Source organism: Tachysurus fulvidraco, chromosome 18 (genome assembly GCF_022655615.1).
Source record: "Tachysurus fulvidraco isolate hzauxx_2018 chromosome 18, HZAU_PFXX_2.0, whole genome shotgun sequence".
Taxonomy (NCBI): Eukaryota; Metazoa; Chordata; class Actinopteri; order Siluriformes; family Bagridae; genus Tachysurus; species Tachysurus fulvidraco.
Genome location: NC_062535.1, coordinates 6,937,624 through 6,958,144, shown reverse-complemented (window position 1 = coordinate 6,958,144; position 20,521 = coordinate 6,937,624). Strand labels below are relative to the sequence as shown.

At 42.4% G+C, this 20,521-nt stretch overlaps 3 protein-coding genes across 4 annotated transcripts in view; 2 read left to right on the top strand and 1 right to left on the bottom strand.

The window, feature by feature from the left end:
• Positions 1 to 1,731, top strand: part of tmco3 (transmembrane and coiled-coil domains 3) — a 14,899-nt gene extending 13,168 nt beyond the window's left edge. For both annotated transcript variants that reach the window (XM_027156137.2, XM_027156138.2), the window contains exon 13: positions 781 to 1,731. In XM_027156137.2, the coding sequence (XP_027011938.1) occupies positions 781 to 894 (114 nt within the window). In that variant the 3' untranslated portion in view covers positions 895 to 1,731. The remainder of the gene's footprint in view (positions 1 to 780) is intronic.
• Positions 1,732 to 4,090: 2,359 nt separating this feature from the next.
• On the top strand, positions 4,091 to 18,395 carry tfdp1b (transcription factor Dp-1, b). Its single transcript, XM_027156380.2, has 12 exons — positions 4,091 to 4,363; positions 7,387 to 7,454; positions 7,913 to 7,982; positions 8,822 to 8,928; positions 9,791 to 9,918; positions 11,979 to 12,141; positions 13,011 to 13,157; positions 13,399 to 13,467; positions 13,557 to 13,705; positions 13,788 to 13,954; positions 15,165 to 15,219; positions 17,273 to 18,395. The coding sequence occupies exons 2-12, from the start codon at positions 7,440 to 7,442 to the stop codon at positions 17,421 to 17,423; spliced, it is 1,221 nt and encodes a 406-aa protein (XP_027012181.1). The 5' UTR covers positions 4,091 to 4,363; positions 7,387 to 7,439; the 3' UTR covers positions 17,424 to 18,395.
• A 5-nt stretch (positions 18,396 to 18,400) lies between these two features.
• LOC113648878 (potassium-transporting ATPase subunit beta) lies at positions 18,401 to 20,272 on the bottom strand. The gene is made up of 7 exons (XM_027156387.2): positions 20,161 to 20,272; positions 19,468 to 19,596; positions 19,259 to 19,372; positions 18,961 to 19,166; positions 18,821 to 18,883; positions 18,646 to 18,738; positions 18,401 to 18,559 (listed from the first exon to the last, which is right to left on the bottom strand). The coding sequence occupies exons 1-7, from the start codon at positions 20,270 to 20,272 to the stop codon at positions 18,401 to 18,403; spliced, it is 876 nt and encodes a 291-aa protein (XP_027012188.1).
• Positions 20,273 to 20,521: the final 249 nt, after the last annotated feature.

The window sequence follows — 20,521 nt, the reverse complement described above, 5'->3', positions numbered from 1 at the left end:
GTGGGTTCGAGTCTCGGGCCGGCCATGACTGAGGTGCCCTTGAGCAAGGCACCGAACCCCCCAACTGCTCCCTGGGCGCCGCAGCATAAATGGCTGCCCACTGCTCCGGGTGTGTGTTCACGGTGTGTGTGTGTTCACTGCTGTGTGTGTGTGTGTGCACTTTGGATGGGTTAAATGCAGAGAACGAATTCTGAGTATGGGTCACCGTACTTAGCCGTATGTCACGTCACTTAAAAAAGTGGCTCTTTCATCCCTCTGCTGCGGCTCCCATTTGGAAAATAAATATTTAATTTAAATTTATTTTATTTTAGTTAATTATTTGGATTTCATAAATGCAACACACTACAGTTTTTTCTATACTTTCCATAAAGATAAAACATTATATATGCAGTGTTATCTTCACTTTAGATGTCAAAAGGGTTTTGTGGCTCCCTGTGTTTTTTTTTTTTTCTGTGGGAAACGGGTCCAAGTGGCTCTTTGAGTGTTTAAGGTTGCCGACCCCCGGTATAGCGTCACTGTGATTGACAGGGAACAGAGAGTACAGTCATTCCTCCCACCCACAGCCATCTTGCTTCCTTGGCTCCAAACTAGATCATCAGCTCTCAACAGGGCAAAGTATTTTTCTCTTACGCCAAAAAAATTTTGGAAGAAAGACATTGCAGTTGACTTAGAAGAGAAGGAGATCTAGATTGGCTTAATGATTCAATCCCATGCTTACTAATATTTCGATGAATTCCGAACCGTGAATAAAGCCGTCTTTCCGTTCTCCTTTTTCTTCAGGTGTATCTTCTCGTCCTGAGCGTCACAACGTTAAGTCTGCTGTTAGCGCCTGTGCTTTGGAGAGCTGCGACTCTCAAATGCATCCCTCGGGTTGAGAAGAAGCCGTCCACCTGACCCTCACTCAACATAAGACTCGATCTTTACTCACGTGGGAGATTGCTGTACTGTAAAGGTTGTAAGCCAAGGAACCTTTTGGCTTTGACACAAAATGGGATCTTTTTTTTGTGTTCCAAGCCACTCCGGGACAAAGAGACTGTAACGTCTCATGTTTCTAATGAGGACCAGTGTACAGTATGAGCGGATTATAAAAGCCTTATTCATGGAGCATACTTAGACGATAATGAAAAAAAATCTTACAATAATTTGAGATGAGACTTGAATTTATTTATAGTTGCGACTTACTGTGTTTTAAGCTCTTTATCATTAATACATAAATTGTATTTAAACTGTATTTATTCCTGTAGATTTGCAAGCTTAAAGCTGTTCCGCTCGTCTAAGGAAGTGCCTTGACGTCAGCCGATGTCAACAGATGTACCAAATAACTTCAGTGGGCGACGTACATACCAGTTTGTCTAGTTGCACCAGCCTTTGAAATCTGACCAGATTTTTGCATGTGTAAACATTTGCACATTCTTATTGACTGTTATAAAGGTCAACGGCTTTCTGGGCTGAAGTGGAATTAGAACCGATACGACATACACATTCCAGCGCTGTCATGTTTATTAGTTCTGAAGTGGCCGCTGTTCAATGTGGCAATCTGTATTTTTAATGAACGTTCAATAAATTATTTTTTGAAAGTCTGTAGGTGATGTGAATGCTGGAGGTGCAGGAGGTGGTCCTGTTTTGTGTTGAACTATGCGCTGTAATTAGTAGAAATGGGTTTACAGATGTAAAGCGTACATATATATATATATGATGAGATCATGTCATATTAAAAGAAATTGTGATTTATGACTTCTGCACTGCTGTTTTTCTGGGTTTTTTTGTTTTTTTTTGCTCCCGAATATTTACATTTACGGCATTTGGCAGACGTCCTTATCCACAGACGTCCATCTTCAGAAATTTTCTGATGACAGCTATAGTTGGTAGCATCGGTGGTGGAGAGGAGACTGAGTACAGTGGATAAATGTGTCATATGGTGTAAGCAGAACCATCTACAGCACAAGGTGAAAGAAGGGCCAGAGTCGTCACTACATCATGAGGAGGCTGTGGTCCTTCAACATCTACAGGACGATGCTGAAGATGTTACACAAGTCTGTGGTGGCTTGTGCTATCTTTTGTGCTGTTGCATGCTGGGGCAGCGAACCGAAGGAAGCTGATGCTGACAGACTGAACAAACTTATCTGTAAGGCCAGTGATGATGTTGGGGTGGAGCTGGACTCTCTGACTGTAGTGTCAGAAAGAAGGATGTTGTCTAAGCTACCACCCACTCCATGATGTCCTGGAATAAATTCAGTCACAGACTCATTCAACCAAGGTTCTCCACAGAGCCACACAGGAAATTCTTCCTACCTGTTTCAATCGGATTGAATCATTCCTCTATGCAACAACATATCTCATGTAACAATACACCTTTTCCGGTATAGTTACTTAAATCCTAGCTTTATTTATATTTTTTGTGTATATATGTTGTGTATATAAGTCTCTATGTTTGTATTCTTATTTTGGTGTCTTGGAGCTGTCTTAACGAACCCAATTTCCCCCTGGGGTTTAATTAAGTATTCTGATTCTGATTAAATTGTGTGTTGTAAAAAATAAATTGGTTTGACATGAAAATGTAGAGAAAAGTGTGGTATATCAACAAAACCCAGGTAGTTATGGAAACCAATCACATCATAACTGTTCTCATTTACATTCATATATGATGTTTGTATATGAGTTTATATTTCTTTACTCCAGTATCAGTTCTGCCAATCAGACATCTAAAAGAACAAACCTTGGACTGTGATATTTAGTGCAGATATAGTTTGTTATTTGTATGCTGATGTACAGTATGAGGAATATGATCTGTCCACTGAGCGTACGAACAACACTACAAAACAGATCAATAAATTGATTTATTGATTAGTATTAGCTCTGGATCCTCCAGGACCCTGACCTCTCTCTCTGTATGTGTGTGTGTGTATTTTCCTTCCTTTTTTTCTTCATTTTAAGCTCACTTTTGACACTTGTATGCATTTATCATATTATTTGCTTGCATTTAATGAAGTTAGGACCTCACTGACTGCTCATCTGTTAGAAATGCAGACCATCATACAATAACATTTACTAATTGATTGTTACTATAGAAACACAATTCAATTCAAATTTTTTTGTATCACGCTTTTTACCATTCATATCGTCTCAAAGCGGCTTTACAGAACATAACCATAGAACAAAAGGTTATTATAAAGAATAATATAAAGATTAATATAATACAAAAATCAAGATTAACATTAGATGTATTTAAATGTGTTTGTATTTATCCCCAATGAGCAAGTCTGAGGTGACTCAGGTGACTGTGGTGAGGAGGAAAAACTCCCTTAGATGGTAAAGGAAGAAACCTTGAGAGGAACCAGACACAAAGAGGAACCTCATCCTCATGTGGGTGACACCGGAGGGTGTGATTATAAATATACAGTCTGAGAAATGTTGTATTGATGAGGAGATTGTTGTCCTCAAAGTCCACATGGAGTCACGTCTCCTCTTTAGTATAGAGTCCACTGGAGCTGGAACATCTCTAGATGTCGCAGGATCCTCACAGTCGCCCTCGTCTCAGTGGAGATCCAAAATCTTCATGGAACGGAAGACAACTGAAGCTGGTACAGCATCTGGATGCCTCAGGATGGGTAGAAAGACAGAAGCAGTGGAGAGGAATTAACATACAGTATAAGTAGGAGTTTGGAGGTTACTACAAAAAAATCTGTTGGTACTAAAATAAATCTGGTTGTTGCAATAAAAACAACAACAAAACAGTGTTAAAAGTCGATAACATGCAGTATTAGAAGGAGTCTTTGGTTGTTGCTAAAGAAAACACCAAACGACGGCATTAATAATTAAGATGATTATGCTAATTAAGATAATTATGCTAATTAAGCTAATTAATAGGAATAAGAATGTCATTTTAATAGTCACAGCTACTGTTATATAAAAGCTAAAGAAATAAAAGTTATATAAAAGTGTGCGCGTGCGTGTGCGTGTGTGTGTGTGTGTGTGTATGCGTGTGCGTGTGTGCGCCCGCGCGCGCTCCCTCAGCTTCACCGGCGCGCCAAAAACCGAAAACAACATCTGGGCGGGGCTGAGAGATGGACGTCATTACGTCACAGCGTGCGTATCCAATCCCAACGCAGCACCTTAGGACACCGCCAAGATTAGTTTGATGGCTAACTCAACAATATCATATAGCTGGTCCTGTAGTGTCTCTGCTAGCTGTTGTACATAGCAAGCGCGCTAGCCGGTCTCACACCACCACCACCACCACCAACACCACCACCACCAACACCAACACCAACACCAACACCAAAATCACCAGCCTGCACTGAAGTAGCAGATCAAGATAAAATAAAAAACTTAGAATGACAACAAGTGTGAAAACATAGCTGAGGTAAGAGACACGACACCTGTGCAGAGCAGAAGCTAACAGGACTCTAACCTAGCTAACGTTAATCATAGTTAGCACAGCTAGTAAGTTAGCTTGCTAGCTCCAGTTAGCATAACTCAGGCCTTTGGGCTAGCTAACCACTTATTAGCCCAGCAAGCTAGTTAACAGCTTTATAAAGGTAAAATCGACAAACTTCTCTATTTGTAAATCGGTTTGTTTATTTATTTGGATTTCATTTAAAGTGAAACCGGATTATTTTCTCCTGTCGTCGTGAAACTTTACTAGATTGTTTATCATTTTTCATCAACAACGGTTTCTTTCGTGTTGATCTGAGTTTCTCATATTAGCAAAAAAAAAATATTAGCAGGGCCCTTTTTTTCTCCTCAGAATCAAGACTTAAAAAGTTTCTATATGTCTCAACCTACTGCATAAAAGTCTTTCGAATAACATTATTGTGCCTCAAATATGTAGTTAATGTAGTAAAATAAATTAATACCCAAATGGTGAATGTTACTATAAATATAAAATGTACTAAAACGCCTCGACATGCTTGTTGTGCCCCAAAAAGGAAATACTTTTTATTGGAAATAAAGATCTTTCTGATTCTGATTCTAAATTTATTCTCAGTTCTGTTATACGACTAATTTGTCATCTTAATGTCACAGCAATTCAGAGGTGACTTGAACACAGCACGAACGAGCCTTTATTCATGTGTGTGAGCAGAACAGGGCTTTGGGTGATCTGGAGAAATTTTTAACATGATACTCAAACTCATAATATTGTCACAGTCTGTGTTTAAATATAACTAATTCATAAATGACAGCAAAATGCACAACGTGTTCAACATTTAATTACTAAAAAAAAAATATATTTGAACTTTGCATTAGCTGTTTTGAGCGAAAGGGATAAATACACTGATACCTGTGATGGTCCTGAAATTTAAGTGTTTTGTACAATTTCAGTATTTCGTTGACACATCGGTCAACAAATTTATTGGTGAACTGGGGTTTAATACAGTACTCGAGTGATGTGCTGTATGGCCAAAGTTTATGGACAGTTGACCATCAGTACAACCAGATATATGTGCTTCTCCATCTGAAGAACCATAATGCACCCGTGTATGATAGGAGCTCCAAAGAATGCTTCCCAAATGACGTATTACACACTATGCACTTACTCTGTGTCTGTCTGTCTGTCTGTGTCCGGTGTGTCTGTCTGTCTGTCCAGTGTGTGTCCGGTGTGTCTGTCTGTGTCCGGTGCGCGCGCATGTGTGTGTGTCTGTCTGTGTCACGTGTGTGTCTGTCTGTGTCACGCGTGTGTCTGTCTTGGCACGCCCGCATGTGTGTGTCTGTCTGTGTCACGTGTGTGTCTGTCTTGGCGTGCCCGCATGTGTCTGTCTGTCTGTGTCACGTGTGTGTCTGTCTGTCTGTGTCACGTGTGTGTCTGTCTGTCTGTGTCACGTGTGTGTCTGTCTGTCTGTCTGTGTCACGTGTGTGTCTGTCTGTCTGTCTGTGTCACGTGTGTGTCTGTCTGTCTGTCTGTGTCACGTGTGTGTCTGTCTGTCTGTCTGTGTCACGTGTGTGTGTGTCTGTCTGTCTGTGTCACGTGTGTGTGTGTCTGTCTGTCTGTGTCACGTGTGTGTGTGTCTGTCTGTCTGTGTCACGTGTGTGTGTGTCTGTCTGTCTGTGTCACGTGTGTGTGTGTCTGTCTGTCTGTGTCACGTGTGTGTCTGTCTGTCTGTGTCCCGTGTGTCTGTCTGTCTGTGTCCCGTGTGTCTGTCTGTCTGTGTCACGTGTGTCTGTCTGTCTGTGTCACGTGTGTGTGTCTGTCTGTGTCACGTGTGTGTGTCTGTCTGTGTCACGTGTGTGTGTCTGTCTGTGTCACGTGTGTGTGTGTCTGTCTGTGTCACGTGTGTGTGTGTCTGTCTGTGTCACGTGTGTGTGTCTGTCTGTGTCACGTGTGTGTGTCTGTCTGTGTCACGTGTGTGTGTCTGTCTGTGTCACGTGTGTGTGTCTGTCTGTGTCACGTGTGTGTGTCTGTCTTGGTGCGCGTGTGTGTCTGTCTTGGTGCGCGTGTGTGTCTGTCTTGGTGCGCGTGTGTGTCTGTCTTGGTGCGCGTGTGTGTCTGTCTTGGTGCGCGTGTGTGTCTGTCTTGGTGCGCGCGTCTCTCTCTCTCCCTCGGCCACGCGCGCGCGCGTCTCCCTCTCTCTCTCTCGGGCCACGCGCGTCTCCCTCTCTCTCTCTCGGCCGCGCGCGCGTGCGCGTGTCTCTCTCTCTCTCTCCCTCGGCCGCGCGTGCGTCTCCCTCTCTCTCCCTCGGCCGCGCGTGCGTCTCCCTCTCTCTCCCTCGGCCGCGCGTGCGTCTCCCTCTCTCTCCCTCGGGCCGCGCGCGCCTCCCTCTCTCTCCCTCGGGCCGCGCGCGCCTCCCTCTCTCCCTCGGGCCGCGCGCGCCTCCCTCTCTCTCTCGGGCCGCGCGCGCCTCCCTCTCTCTCTCGGGCCACGCGCGTCTCCCTCTCTCTCTCCCTCGGCCGCGCGCGTCTCCCTCTCTCTCTCTCGGGCCACGCGCGTCTCCCTCTCTCTCTCTCGGGCCACGCGCGTCTCCCTCTCTCTCTCTCGGGCCACGCGCGTCTCCCTCTCTCTCTCTCGGGCCACGCGCGTCTCCCTCTCTCTCCCTCGGGACGCGCGCGTCTCCCTCTCTCTCCCTCGGCCGCGCGCGTCTCCCTCTCTCTCCCTCGGCCGCGCGCGCCTCCCTCTCTCTCCCTCGGGCCGCGCGCGCCTCCCTCTCTCGGCCACGCGTGTGCACATTGATGCATCTGCTGTAATTTTCATGTTGTTGAATTAATGCACAGTTTCAGTTCTGTAGTGAGGTGAACGTGGGATCTAAACTGTCCCGTCTTCCTCCAGGGAAAACTGCATTATTTCCCATCAGTGATAAATAAACTGAACCCTGTGATATTTCAGGACTGTAAGTGTTATGTGGCAGTATGAATATTAGTAATACTGAAGGATCTGAACTGTCCTCCTCCAGGGAAAGCAGACTGGACGCAGAGCCGTGCAGCGGAGACGACGCAAGACACAAACATGATGGCAAGAGATGTAAGTGTCATGAGGCGATTAGGATAACGACAAACACCATGTCAGCAGCATTACAGCATAAAAGGCTAAAAGAGGAAACTGATATTTGCTGATCCGTTTGCTGAACTAACACCACAGGACGTGTAACGTGCTGCTGGTTGTTGGCAAATTGTAAAATCCACACTGTTGTATCTGCTTCCTGTTTATCATTCGAGTCAGCTGTATGGAAATTGCATGCTTCCTGCACTTTATACTGGACTTGAAAATTTATATTGAGAAACTCGCACTGACTCTAGTGTTCTTCCATTTTTTTATTATTAAAAAACAAAACTGAGTGACTCAGGATGCTGCTCCCTAAATATGGGACATGTATATGAATCCAATACGTTCTTCTTCTGTAAAAGTTTGGAAGACATTTTGAAAATAATAGTTCACTCTGCTGTGCCCTAACTTTTTTTTTCTTCTTCTTTCCCCTAAAGGAAGAAGGCACGAAAGAAACCGGTGGAGAGCTGAAGGTTTTTTCCACTCAGAACGCCAGTCCTGGAACAGGTGAGTGTGGCGTTCCTCAGAGCAGGTAGACGTAGAGCCGGAGCGTCGTGTGTTATTATTTCATACGTCTCTGCATATTATTGTTGAGGGTAAGTGTGATGACCCACAGTGAGCTTTAGATACCGATTCAGAAAGAGGCTACAAGGGCTTTTCTCTCAGAATGTCGGAGGCTGAATTTAAACCTTTCATGTCTTCGTGTACGTGTCTGCGTTCCTCGACTTGCTTGCTGAATAGGGACTGAGGAGAAAAACGAACAGATCCGAACAGTCTTGTAATGAAATGTCACATCTTTATTAAAATAACATATTATAATCAACATTAATAGGATTTAATAATTAGCAAGTCTGCTAATCAGAGCAGAAATGGGAGTCCACGAATTGTCTAGAATCGGTTACAGGATCCACCAATCACCTGGGAGGAAAAGGCACCACTCATGTGTTTTAGTTCAGGCGTAGACACTTGGAAAAATTTCATGCACGATTGCCGTACACGATGTCTTTTCTCCTAGGATAGAAAGAAAGCGTCTTTGTCAATACTCCCAGATAAGCAGCTTTTTCCTCAACATCATTTTGGTGGTTAGAGTCTGGTGTGTCTAATGAAAGACGATCGCGTACATGTGACGTGCTTATGTGTTAATGGTGTAACACCGTGTCTGTATAACTGTCTCCAGCAGAGGGCAGGCATCCAGTGAGATTTGTGAACTGAAAACACAGCTCTGTTTAACCAGAGAGCATAACAGAGGATTGACGTTAACTCCTACAGACACACTGTTTACCACTCAGACCTTTGTAATAATGTTCGGTTTCTTCTTATTATTATCTGTTGCATTTCTCTTTCAGGTACTGTGCTGTCTTTCGTAACTGTCCATCCTTCTTCTGTCACCGGAGTGAAGCAGATAATGCCTAAAGCGCTCGGTGCCCCCGGCCTTAACGTGCTTTCACACGTGGTAAGATATCTAAGGGTCATGACCGTCCAGGGGAACTGAAGCGTCATCTTGTTTTGACTGTCAGTGTCTCTGACTATGTGATAGGACTTTCCATTCCCCAATAAAACTAATCTCACCTGCACCAGAGCTCCTTTTCCTTCTCACATGTTCTCTCTACCTGTTCCCTAATAAGAAACAGGGCTCCCACTAATACCTCTCCTGTCCACCAATGAGGTTTCCCCATCGTTCGCTTCGATACGTACGAAGCACAAGAGCGTTAAAATCCTCCATTAACATTAAGCGAGGTGACCCGTGAAAGTTCTACCTAAGCTGATCACAGAAGTTTGGAGTCAGCAGGATTAAAGCGCAAATCATCGCTATCATCCAATTACAGACACAAGCTCTTAGCCAGAGCCGGGTGGGAGACAGACATCGGAATATTGTCGGTTATTGCTTTAATTCACCGATATAAAGGATACAATGATGTTAGACTAACTGATTGTGTTAGATTGAAGGGTTTTTTTTGTTTGTTTGTTTGTTGTAAACTTTCCGGGTCGTTTTTATTTTAGCAGTGTAAATGTTATTGTTAGCCACCCGATCCCAGCACCTGGAACATGATCGGTGTTCAGAGTATTTGATAACGAGGACTTAGCAGAACGCTTGCTTTACATCGAGAGAATTAAACCTGTCTGATTCTGATGGTGTAGAGAAAGGATGAGCGCCATAGAGTCAAAAAAATGTTTACCTGCAAGAGACTGAATTCTGGTGTAAAGCTGTTAAAACTTTGTAAATCGCTTTTAATGAACGGTGTTGAATTTCACCGGCAAGTGTTAACGACGGCATGATGAGCGCCATTAAATGTGAGCGTGTTCTGTGTGTGTAGCTGATCAGTACTCCTCAGAGACCCAGCGCTCCTGCCGGTGCCACTCTGTTAACCAGCCCCAGAACTCCCAGTGCTCAGTTCCTCACACCACAGACACACACGTGTGACTCTTCACCCTGGTCCAGTGGGTAAGTCGTGCACTATGTACCACCTCACTGCATCTCAGCAGGACTTGTAACAAACACCACGCTTGTTTATGACCACCAGGGGCCAGTTATCTCAGCGTCCCGTGCTGTATTATATATCAGAGGCATCTGTTATTAGCAGCGCTGGTTAAATAATGGCACTTGCCTAAAGGATGTTTGGAAGTGAAGCTTTTATTTTGTCATTGTCACTTCTACATTACAGAGATTCATTCTTTACATATTACATAACTTTGGAAGTTGGGGTCAGAGCACAGGGTCAGCTACGATACAGCAGAGACGGTTAAGGGCCTTGCTCACAGGCCCATCAGTGGCAGCTTGGCAGTGCTGAGGCTTGAACCCTGATCTTCTGATCAACAACCCAGAGCCTATTAAGCTTGAAATGAGAGAAACTGAATTGCTCTAATGCCTCTTTTCCACCAAAAAGAACCGGGTGCTGGTTCAGAGCTAGTGCTGGTGCTGGTTCAAAGTTGGTTCCACTGGCGAACCTTCTAAAAACCGGTTTGCTTTTCCACCAGCTAGAGAGCCATCACAGGGCCGAGTGTGACGTCACTGTATACGGGTCACGTAACCCAGCACAGCAACGTTAGCGCGGCAGCGGCAAACACAACAACAATGGCGGATGTTGCTTTACTGTTAATGCTCATGGCTTTGTGAACCTACATTAGCATCCAAACGCGGCGAATTCAGCGTGTACGTGCAGCTGCGTGTAATCTGTATAAACGGAGGTTGTAATCGAGAAAGTACATAACATTATTTTATGCTACTTAAGAACCACTTTTCCTGGTTCAGAGCCGGTGCTTTGGCGGTCGAAACAGAAATAACTGGTTCTAAATTAGGCTCTGGCTCCGAACCAGCACTCAAACTGCCTCGGTGGAAAAGGGGCATAAAAGTGTTCAAACCAAACAGAAACCTACAGTTTGGTGCCATCGTTCTTCCCAATGCTTTTAGCTCATCTCCATAAAATAACCAGTCATTATATAGCAGAGATGGGGGACTCGAGTCATATGACTTGACTCGAGTCTGACTTAAGTAGCAAATTTGAGACTTGCTTGACAAATATTAAAAAAAGACTCGACTTTGACTTGACATTCATGACTTGAGACTTGACTCGGACTTGAGTTAAATGATTCAAAGATGGGGGACTTGACTCGTGTCAGACTTAAGTAGGAAATTAGAGACTTGCTTGACAAATATTAAAAAAAGACTCGACTTTGACTTGACTTTCATGACTTGAGACTTGACTCGGACTTAAGTAGGAAATTAGAGACTTGCTTGACAAATATTAAAAAAGGACTCGACTTGATTTTGACTTGACTTTCATGACTTGAGACTTGACTCGGACTTGAGTTAAATGATTCAAAGATAGGGGACTTGACTCGAGTCAGACTTGAGACTTGCTTGACAAATATTAAAAAGACTTGTCTTTGACTTGACATTCATGACTTGAGACTTGACTCGGACTTGAGTTAAATGATTCAAAGATGGGGGACTTGACTCGAGTCAGACTTAAGTAGCAAATTAGAGACTTGCTTGACAAATATTAAAAAAGAACTCGACTTGATTTTACTTGACTTTCATGACTTGAGACTTGACTCGGACTTGAGTTAAATGATTCAAAGATGGGGTCTTGACTCGAGTCAGACTTAAGTAGCAAATTAGAGACTTGCTTGACAAATATTAAAAAAGACTCGACTTGATTTTGACTTGACATTCATGACTTGAGACTTGACTCGGACTTGAGTTAAATGATTCAAAGATGGGGACTTGACTCGAGTCAGACTTAAGTAGCAAATTAGAGACTTGCTTGACAAATATTAAAAAAAGACTCGACTTGACTTTGACTTGACATTTATGACTTGAGACTTACTTGTGACTTGCACATGTGACTTCCTCCCACCTCTGGTATATAGTTGTATTATATAAACATATAAAGTGCTTATACATACTGTAAAGGTGCCGAGAGCAGATGCACGGCTCTGATTCAAAGTACCATCACAGGGTTTAAGTATCAGAGCAAACGATCAGCACGTCGTCTGTTACAGCCGCGGCAGTAGGAGAGGGGACAAGAACGGGAAAGGCTTGAGACACTTCTCCATGAAGGTATGCGAGAAGGTTCAGAAGAAAGGCGTGACCTCCTATAACGAGGTCGCAGACGAGCTGGTGACCGAGCTGAGTTCCGGAGACAACATCTCTCCGAATGAATCTGTAAGTTCTCCTCTTTAACATCTCCCCATTACACTTACAACGGATATACAAAGTCTACACACTCCCGATGGGACGGCAATGTGAAAACAACCACATCAGAACTTTTTCTAACGTCCGTGTAAAATTTCGGCATGTAAAAAAAAGTCAAAGTACAAAACAGACTCTTTAGTGGAAAAAGTAAAAATAAAAAACTTGCGTAACTGGTTGTAGAAGAAAAAACCTGTTTGCATAAGTTTGCACACCCCTTAGCTAATAGTTTATCGAAGCACCCTTTGGTTTAATTAGACCACTCAGTGTTGCGGAGTCGCAGGACGCATTTTGATACGGCAAAATCTTCAGGATTTCTTACTTTCTAGTCTCCCGTACACAAACGGCTTCAGGTAACCCTGCAGATTCAAGTCGAATTATTAATCCTCGTTTATTTGTCGTTCCTTGTTGATTTAGACGTTCGGTCGCCGTCATGCTGAAAGGTGAAATTGCTGTCCTCTGGTCCTGTTCTTGATATCGTTGTGGAGATTTATTTTCTCTGTTTGTTGATAACGGCATTACAAAGACATAGCGATTGACACTAGTCCATTAATTGCTTTTTTCTGTTTTGTTTGTAGTTGAATTATTCTACATTGTAATTTCTCATCGTGGCTGGAAAAAGTTCTGATTTGTCACGATTACCAATTTGAATCATTTTCATTTACTATAAAGGGTTGCGAGAGTTTCATGAACTCTAAAACGTTTTTAATAAAAATAAATACAAATTTTTTTGAGACCTTTTCCTTGGGTACCTTTTTTTTTTTATTGGCACATTTTAATTTTTTTGTTTCTTGATAGCTCCAAGTTGTATGTAACTGTTTGATATGTTGCTGTTCCAATAGCACGTTTATGACCAGAAGAACATCCGGAGGCGAGTATACGATGCACTAAATGTCTTAATGGCAATGAACATCATCTCCAAAGACAAGAAGGAAATCAAATGGATCGGCTTCCCGACCAATTCTGCTCAGGAGTGCAAGGATCTGGAGGTCAGAAACCAATAAATACACACATATACAGTGCACAAAGGCATTTTAGGCTCTCTCACACACACACACACGATCTACAGATGTCTTTTGTTAAGAAAACCTGAAGTGGGGGGGGGGGGGGGCTTTTGCACACAACGGTACATTCTAGGCAGTGAGTTTAATATGATTGGAGGTTGTAAAACGTCCTTGATTTTATACACGCACGCAATTTTATCTGTATACACATTTTCTTTCACGACAGGTTGAGCGCCTGAGACGACTTGAAAGAATAAAGCAGAAACAGTCTCAGCTTCAAGAGCTTATACTCCAGGTACACACACACGCGCACGGGTACGAACATGTTTCTTTAAGCCACGAGTTCGTTATGGCTCCTACTCATACACCTTCGTATCGATACAGCAAATAGCCTTCAAGCGCCTGGTACAAAGGAATCGTGAGGCAGAGAAGAAGAACCACAGACCTCCTTCCAACACAGTCATCCACCTCCCCTTCATCATCGTGAACACCAGCAAGAATACAGTCATCGACTGCAGCATCTCAAATGACAAGTAAGAGGCCCGTTCTAACTCCTTCTCCGGCGGTCGCCGCGTTGCTCGAGCGTTCTCAGTGTACGTTTGTTGTCCTCTACAGGTTTGAGTACCTGTTTAACTTTGACAACATGTTTGAGATCCATGATGACATCGAGGTGCTGAAGCGCATGGGCATGGCGTTCGGGCTCGACTCGGGAAAATGTACAGCAGAAAATCTGAAGATAGCCCGGACCTTAATACCTAAAGCTCTGGAACCTTTTTTATCAGGTCAGGACATAAACACTTCTTCAGGGGATCCGGGTCGGTTTGACACATTTAACAGTGCTGTTATGGAATGCTGTGTTTTAGGGTCTTTTTACCCCTGGTCACTTCATGTGTTGTCTGTGATCCCATAGCTATCTGATTTGTTAAAACTGTTCCATTTACATCAGGCCACATAAATGTGTCTCGGCGAATCGGATATCGATCCGATCTTTCTACTCCCGCCCAAAATGCTAATATATTTGACCTCATTTCCAGGGTAATTGAGATGGAACACACTTTGGTGTATGCGGTTTTCAGAACGCAATCAAAAAGAAGACGAGAGAACTTGTTACGACGGTTATGTTACAAAAACCAGCATTTACTGTTTGCTGCAGTTTAAGACCCAACGAGACGCCTGGGTGAAAGATCACGTGCGAGTGACGTACTTCCGTTTTGGAGGAGTATAGCGCTGACGTATGTGGCTTGAACAACCACATTCATTTACACCTGTCCAGTTTCATCTGAAACGCGTCCCAGACCACCTCCTGAAGGGGTTTGAACGATCGGATTTATATCCGTCTCAAAAACGTTTCTGATGGCATTTAGACCTGATCTTTTTACCATCTGATAGCTATCTGATCACAGAAAACACATGAAGTGACCAGGTGTAAAAAGCCCCTTAGAGACCACAACTCTAAGTTCTCTACACTCCTCGAGTCCATTTAGAGGACGGGGATTGTAGTCAAAGAGCAAAGCGTTTACATTCACATCGTAGTCTTTCTTCGAGTATGTTATTCTACCTCGTGGCTCGGCATGAGCGAGATCGGAATAAGAAATAGGTGGCTGAGGAAGCTGAGAAAGAAACTGACTGATGAAGCACATAGTAGCTTTGTTTTGTTTTTATCCTGTGCGATTTGCTGTCCGACCTTTCACGAGAGTTTGATTTTAACTCCCGAGTGCAATGTGCTGCTGTAATGAAGCTACAGACTGAAACCTTCCTGTGTGCAGTTTAGATTAAACGCAGAGAACTACACTAAGTATAATAATGTTTGTGTGATGCTTTGCCAGGTTTGTACCACAGATCCTTTCAGTTATAGTTCTGATCAACCTTCAGCCAAACCTCGCTGTATGGTGTTTATTTTATTCACACCGACAGCTGTATTTATATAATATCTGTACAATATAGTATAGTTGGGTTTAAATCATCTTATTTTATTCCAACCTTTTTGTTTAGATATGGCACAGGGAGTCCACAAGCAGCCCAATGGGGGTTACGTTCGCAAAAACAGGTAAGTTCCTCCACTTTTAGTTGTATTTTTTTAACTTATGAGATTAAATGGGATTCACTGTACGGACCGAACACATAAGAGCAATTTAAAGCCGTGACTCAGGGTCTTTTTACCCCTGGTCACTTCATGTGTTGTCTGTGATCCCATAGCTATCTGATTTGTTAAAACTGTTCCATTTACATCAGGCCACATAAATGCGTCTCGGAGAATCGGATATCGATCCCATCTTTCTACTCCCGCCCAAAATGCTAATATATTTGACCTCATTTCCGGGGTAATTGAGATGGAACACACTTTGGTGTATGCTGTTTTCAGAACGCAATCAAAAGAAGACGAGAAAACTTGTTACGACGGTTATGTTACAAAAACCAGCATTTACTGTTTGCTGCAGTTTAAGACCCAACGAGACGCCTGGGTGAAAGATCACGTGCGAGTGACGTACTTCTGTTAGGGAGGAGTATAGCGCTGACGTATGTGGCTTGAACAACCACATTCATTTACACCTGTCCAGTTTCATCTGAAATGTGTCCCAGACCTCCTCCTGAAGGGGTTTAGACCAGTGGTCCCCAACCTTTTTTTCACCGCGGACCGGTCAATGTTTGATCATTTTACCGCGGCCCGCTGGGGGTGGGGGGTGGCGGCTATACAATTAAATTAAAATTAATAATTGTAATTTAATTGTATTTAAACATGCCTTTTTAACTCACTACAACGCTAAATCAATGAGAACCCTGAGCTTGTTTCTTTACAACGAGACGGTTCCATCTGGGGTAATAGGAGACAATGACACCCGAAGTGTGTTGCTTATGTCCAGTTTATTCCGTGGGTTTGTTTCGGTTGCCGTCACTGCAGAAAACCCCGCTTCACACAGATAGCATGTTGGAAATGGCGATAGGGATTTAAGTGCTGTGGTGATCTCATGGCTTTAATCCAGAACACCGGCAGAGTTTCTAACGACGTCTGTTTCGTGCTCATTTTTACTAATTTGTGGGTTAAATTTGAGCAAACACAATATACACGTACACCAAGCAGTGTTAAACATGAGAAAGTACCGGTGAACAGAGAGAAGAGTGATACACACCTTCTCTCCACCAAAGCTACAACACCACTGCCGCTTGCAGCCGCTCAGCTCCAGACGTCACCTAAACCCGGCCCAATATCATGATATTTTGCGCATGCGCGGTATTGGTGCGGCTTTAGGTGACGTCTCTCAGCTCTCGGTTAACCTCTCGTCCATGGAAAGTCACACAAACCCGAGAGAAATACACCACGGTAAATAAAATGGTAATAATTTAATGTCCCTTGGGTGGTCTGGTACCATTTGGTCCACAGACCGGTACCGGTCCATGGCCCGGGGGTTGGGGACCACTGGTTTAAACCATCGGATTTATATCCGTCTCGAAAACGTTTCGGAGGGCATTTAGACCTGGTCTTTTTACCATCAGATAGCTATCTGATCACAGAAAACGCAGGAAGTGACCAGGTGTAAAAAGCCCCTAAAAGAATTCACTCAACATCGCTAAATAACTCAGACTAAATCACTTGTGAATTAAATATCTTCCGAGAAACAACTTCACACTCGTTTGATTATAGATTTAAATTAATTTTGAAATGTAAGAGACAACAAAGTAGCACCATGATGATCATCCCTGTTACTGTATTACTATCAAGCCTCAATAATCATGCTGATAAAGTGACTAACAATGAAATGAATCTAACCAGCCACCATTTGTCGAGTGATGAGAGAATTTACTCACCATCAGGCTCAAACCTCTTTACAAAGAACACTGAGACTAAAGCGGTCATTTGAACTCTGGGTCTTTAATAATAGTGCTCAGTTCTGTAGAGCTGGAACACTTTCCTTAGTGTCCTTAAACACTCTAGAACACTTGGTCAAAACTTGGCTGCTTGGTCGAAAACGTGTTAACGATTATTTTCTGACACGACGGACGGAAGAAGCAGCTTTTATTTTTAATAAAAGTATATATTCGTTCGTTAATTAGCATCACGAAACTGTCACTGATCCTTTTATTCCTCACTGATGTCTCGACAGCGACAACGCAGCCGCCGGCAACGTGGCGTCCAGCTCCAACAGCTCGTGCCACGGCAGCTCTCGCGACACCCCGGCATCCTTCCTGGAAGACGAGGAGGAGGACGAAGATGAGGACGAGGAGGATTTCGAAGAGGACGATGAGGAAGATTAACTCGTTTGACTCACCTTTTCTCTGTCGGCACCACCTACAGCATGGTGGTGTGTTTGTGAGTGAGGTGCAGAAAGTGAGGTTTCTCTGCTTCTGTGACCTGAACATCCTCATGAGGTTGTAATTTCTAGCAGCCCTTTTACAGTCGACTGGGGAAATGCAGCTGCCTTGTAAAGGACCTCTGTGGTGTTTCCGAGTTATTTTATTATTATTGTTTTAATCGTTTTTTTCCCATTCCCTTGTGTAACCTTGTCACTGTTAATGATTCTGTTGGAAGGTTAGACTTAAGTCTCATGTGATTCTCTGCCAATAATTTCTCCACCCTGACCATCAATATAAAATCCGTCACTTTTCCTGTCCGAAGATTCGTACACAAATTTATTTGGATGGCCTCCTAACCTTCAGCTTGGTTTTTTTTTTTTTTTTTTTTCCCCCATTTTAACATTTTACATAATTTCATACAAATTTTTATTATTATTTTTTTATTTTAAGAGTGAACATTTTCTGCCAAGTGTCTCATTATAACAAACGTATGTTTTGTAATTCCAAAGGCTAGTTAAATGAACATGAAATTTTCTGCAAGTGTTCATTTTTTTTTTTATGTAAATCCCTTTTTTTACGATTATTTTTTAAAGAACAACAAAAATCCTTCAGATTATATACATTTTATATGAGTTTATATGAACAGTTCATATTCTTTTGTGTTAGTTCAAGAAGGGCTAAGAAAAGCATGAGGTATTTGTAATCATTTATTCATATGTTTATTTGAAGACAGCGTGTTAATTTAAAATGTTACACAGGTTCATTAAGAAAATCCTTTTTTTTTGGGCAAGTAAATAAAAATTTTTTTTTTTTTAAAGATCTCTAATACAAAGGTTGATTTGCAGAGCGAGTGTGTTTTGTGTGTTATGGGTACATAATGGAATGAAATGGAAAATAAAAATAAAAAAAAAAGGCTGAAATGTAATATTGAAATATGGCTAGCTTAATGCGTTTAAATGAAAAATCACTTTGCCTTCGAAGGGATCGTAGAAGTTCTGATAAGCGATGTTGTTAGCCATCACCCTGCACTGGATCACCGCATGCCTCTGGTTAACAAGATCAAATTTCACAGCCACCAGCGGATTCACGTAGTGTGGCTAGGAGAGAACATACGAGTTGATTGAGATGTGACGTTTACAGAGAGATCTGTGAAGGAGCAGAATGCACGTTAAAGGTGCTGTACCTGGGCCAGCTTGCCGTAGTACGGAAAATACGAAAGGTCGAAGGATCCGTTAACGGGGTAGTACTCATAGCCACGAACGTTGTCTTGACCCTCCTGCAAACACACACACACATGCTTCCTGTTAGACTTATATTTGCTTTGCATCGGTCAATCCTCTAATATGTTCCACACTAACCAGCACTGTGCAGTTCAAGGTTGGCGCACTTCCTGTTCCGTTGTTCGGCATGAAATGGATGACCTGAGGACAAAAGATGAGTTTTTCAGACTCACTGTTAGGCAGCATTTGGATTATTTCTCAGTCGATTTTTACTTTACCCTGTTCATCTTGATGATTACACACGGCTGGTTGGTGTTGTAGCCGAACGTGGGGTCACTAATGCCGGAACAGTTACCCAGTGTGCTTTGGTAGAAAGGACAGGACCACTTAGTATGTTTTGGAGCGTCGAACATGTGTTGGATGAAGTACTTGCCAGTAGTACAGTTGTAATAATTGCACTGTGCCTGTTTGGTATCATTGTACGCTGCGTTAAAGGAACGGGGGGAAAAAAACGATTCGTCGTTGGGCCGTAATCATATTTCGAGTTTATACTGTATATAAAGAGTAGATACGTACGTTCAAGGAAGTTCTGAAGAATTTTGGACATCTTCATCCAGTTTTTCTTATCAGACATATTGTAGTTGATCTCTAGCGTTTCGTCGTTGTACGTGTCCGGCCAAGCCATTACTCCTATAAGAAGACAATGTCACATGTATGTAGGTTTTATAATCATATTTTCTTGCACAGTATAAATTATAACCGAGGAGCTTTAATGGTTTGTTAACCTGGCGATTTTAATCGATCCTGGTAGTCCGGGGCGTACGGGTCCAGTGTGTACATGAGTACGTAGATGGCCAGGGAAAACAAGGCTGTCATCACCACATAAAATGCAACGTAATACAAGCTGATGTACACTGAAATAGAGGTGTATACTTTGTTTAAAAAAAAAAAAAAAGTCAAGTGAAAAAGATTCATATAAAACACTTCATTGTTCTCGTTTTTAAACAATCAGTGTGAAAAACGACAAGTTCCTGATATCCTCGTGCAAATATCCACATATCTTTCTGCAAATAACTGTGACTTTCTTCCCAAAAAACAAATACACAATAAATCAATTCATACATTATGGCCATGGCCAAGTCATAAGAAGGTCGTGTGTCCTTGATGACTGAATTTCGTAAAATTCATTACATGAAATTCACAAAAAAAAACAAAAACTAAACTTTATCATTTTATCAGTTTGTTTTGTGAACATTTTAAGTAAAAGGATTCTGCTCGTTTTTAATCCATCAGTTTATTTTTAGCGTTGAAACAGACATCTTTTTTTTTCACCTTTCATATCTGTAGGTACCTTTATAATTTTCTACAACATAGAATTTCTTACATAAAGTTAAGTGAAACCTGAAGCTCTTCTACTGGAATGTTCATTTAGATGATTAATTGCAACTTTAATAGAATAAACGATGTGTAGGACTTACCCCATCTTATTGGTGTTCTTCCCATGAATTTACCTTCATCAGAATTCCAAACAAAATGGCCAAAATCTTCACACCTTTGGCCACAGGTTCTCTTTTCCTTCAGAGTAGCCATTGTACAGGTTTATTCTGGGAGCTACTAGTGTGCAAAAAAAAATCTTAAATTAATCTCCTTTGGGGGTTTCTTTTGATTTCTCTGTGTTGTGTGAGCACAGTGGTAGTGCACCTATCGCACGACTTTTTATACACACTGATAAGAACACAATTAACATGCATACCGCTGGGCAGGACTAGCCACTCACAGGACGTTCTCTCATTCACCCAGTAATGGAAATGTGCAGAGATTCGTTGTGGTCACCTTGAA

Coding starts and splice junctions, on each gene's coding strand:
- LOC113648878 (XM_027156387.2), bottom strand. CDS start 20,272: ATGGCTACTCTGAAGGAAAAGAGAACCTGTGGCCAAAGGTGTGAAGAT. Junction 19,167..19,258: donor TCTTCAGAACTTCCTTGAAC/GTACGTATCTAC, acceptor CCTTTAACGCAG/CGTACAATGATACCAAACAG. Junction 18,560..18,645: donor ACTACGGCAAGCTGGCCCAG/GTACAGCACCTT, acceptor GTTCTCTCCTAG/CCACACTACGTGAATCCGCT.
- tfdp1b (XM_027156380.2), top strand. Junction 7,983..8,821: donor GAACGCCAGTCCTGGAACAG/GTGAGTGTGGCG, acceptor TTTCTCTTTCAG/GTACTGTGCTGTCTTTCGTA. Junction 13,468..13,556: donor TTCAAGAGCTTATACTCCAG/GTACACACACAC, acceptor GTATCGATACAG/CAAATAGCCTTCAAGCGCCT.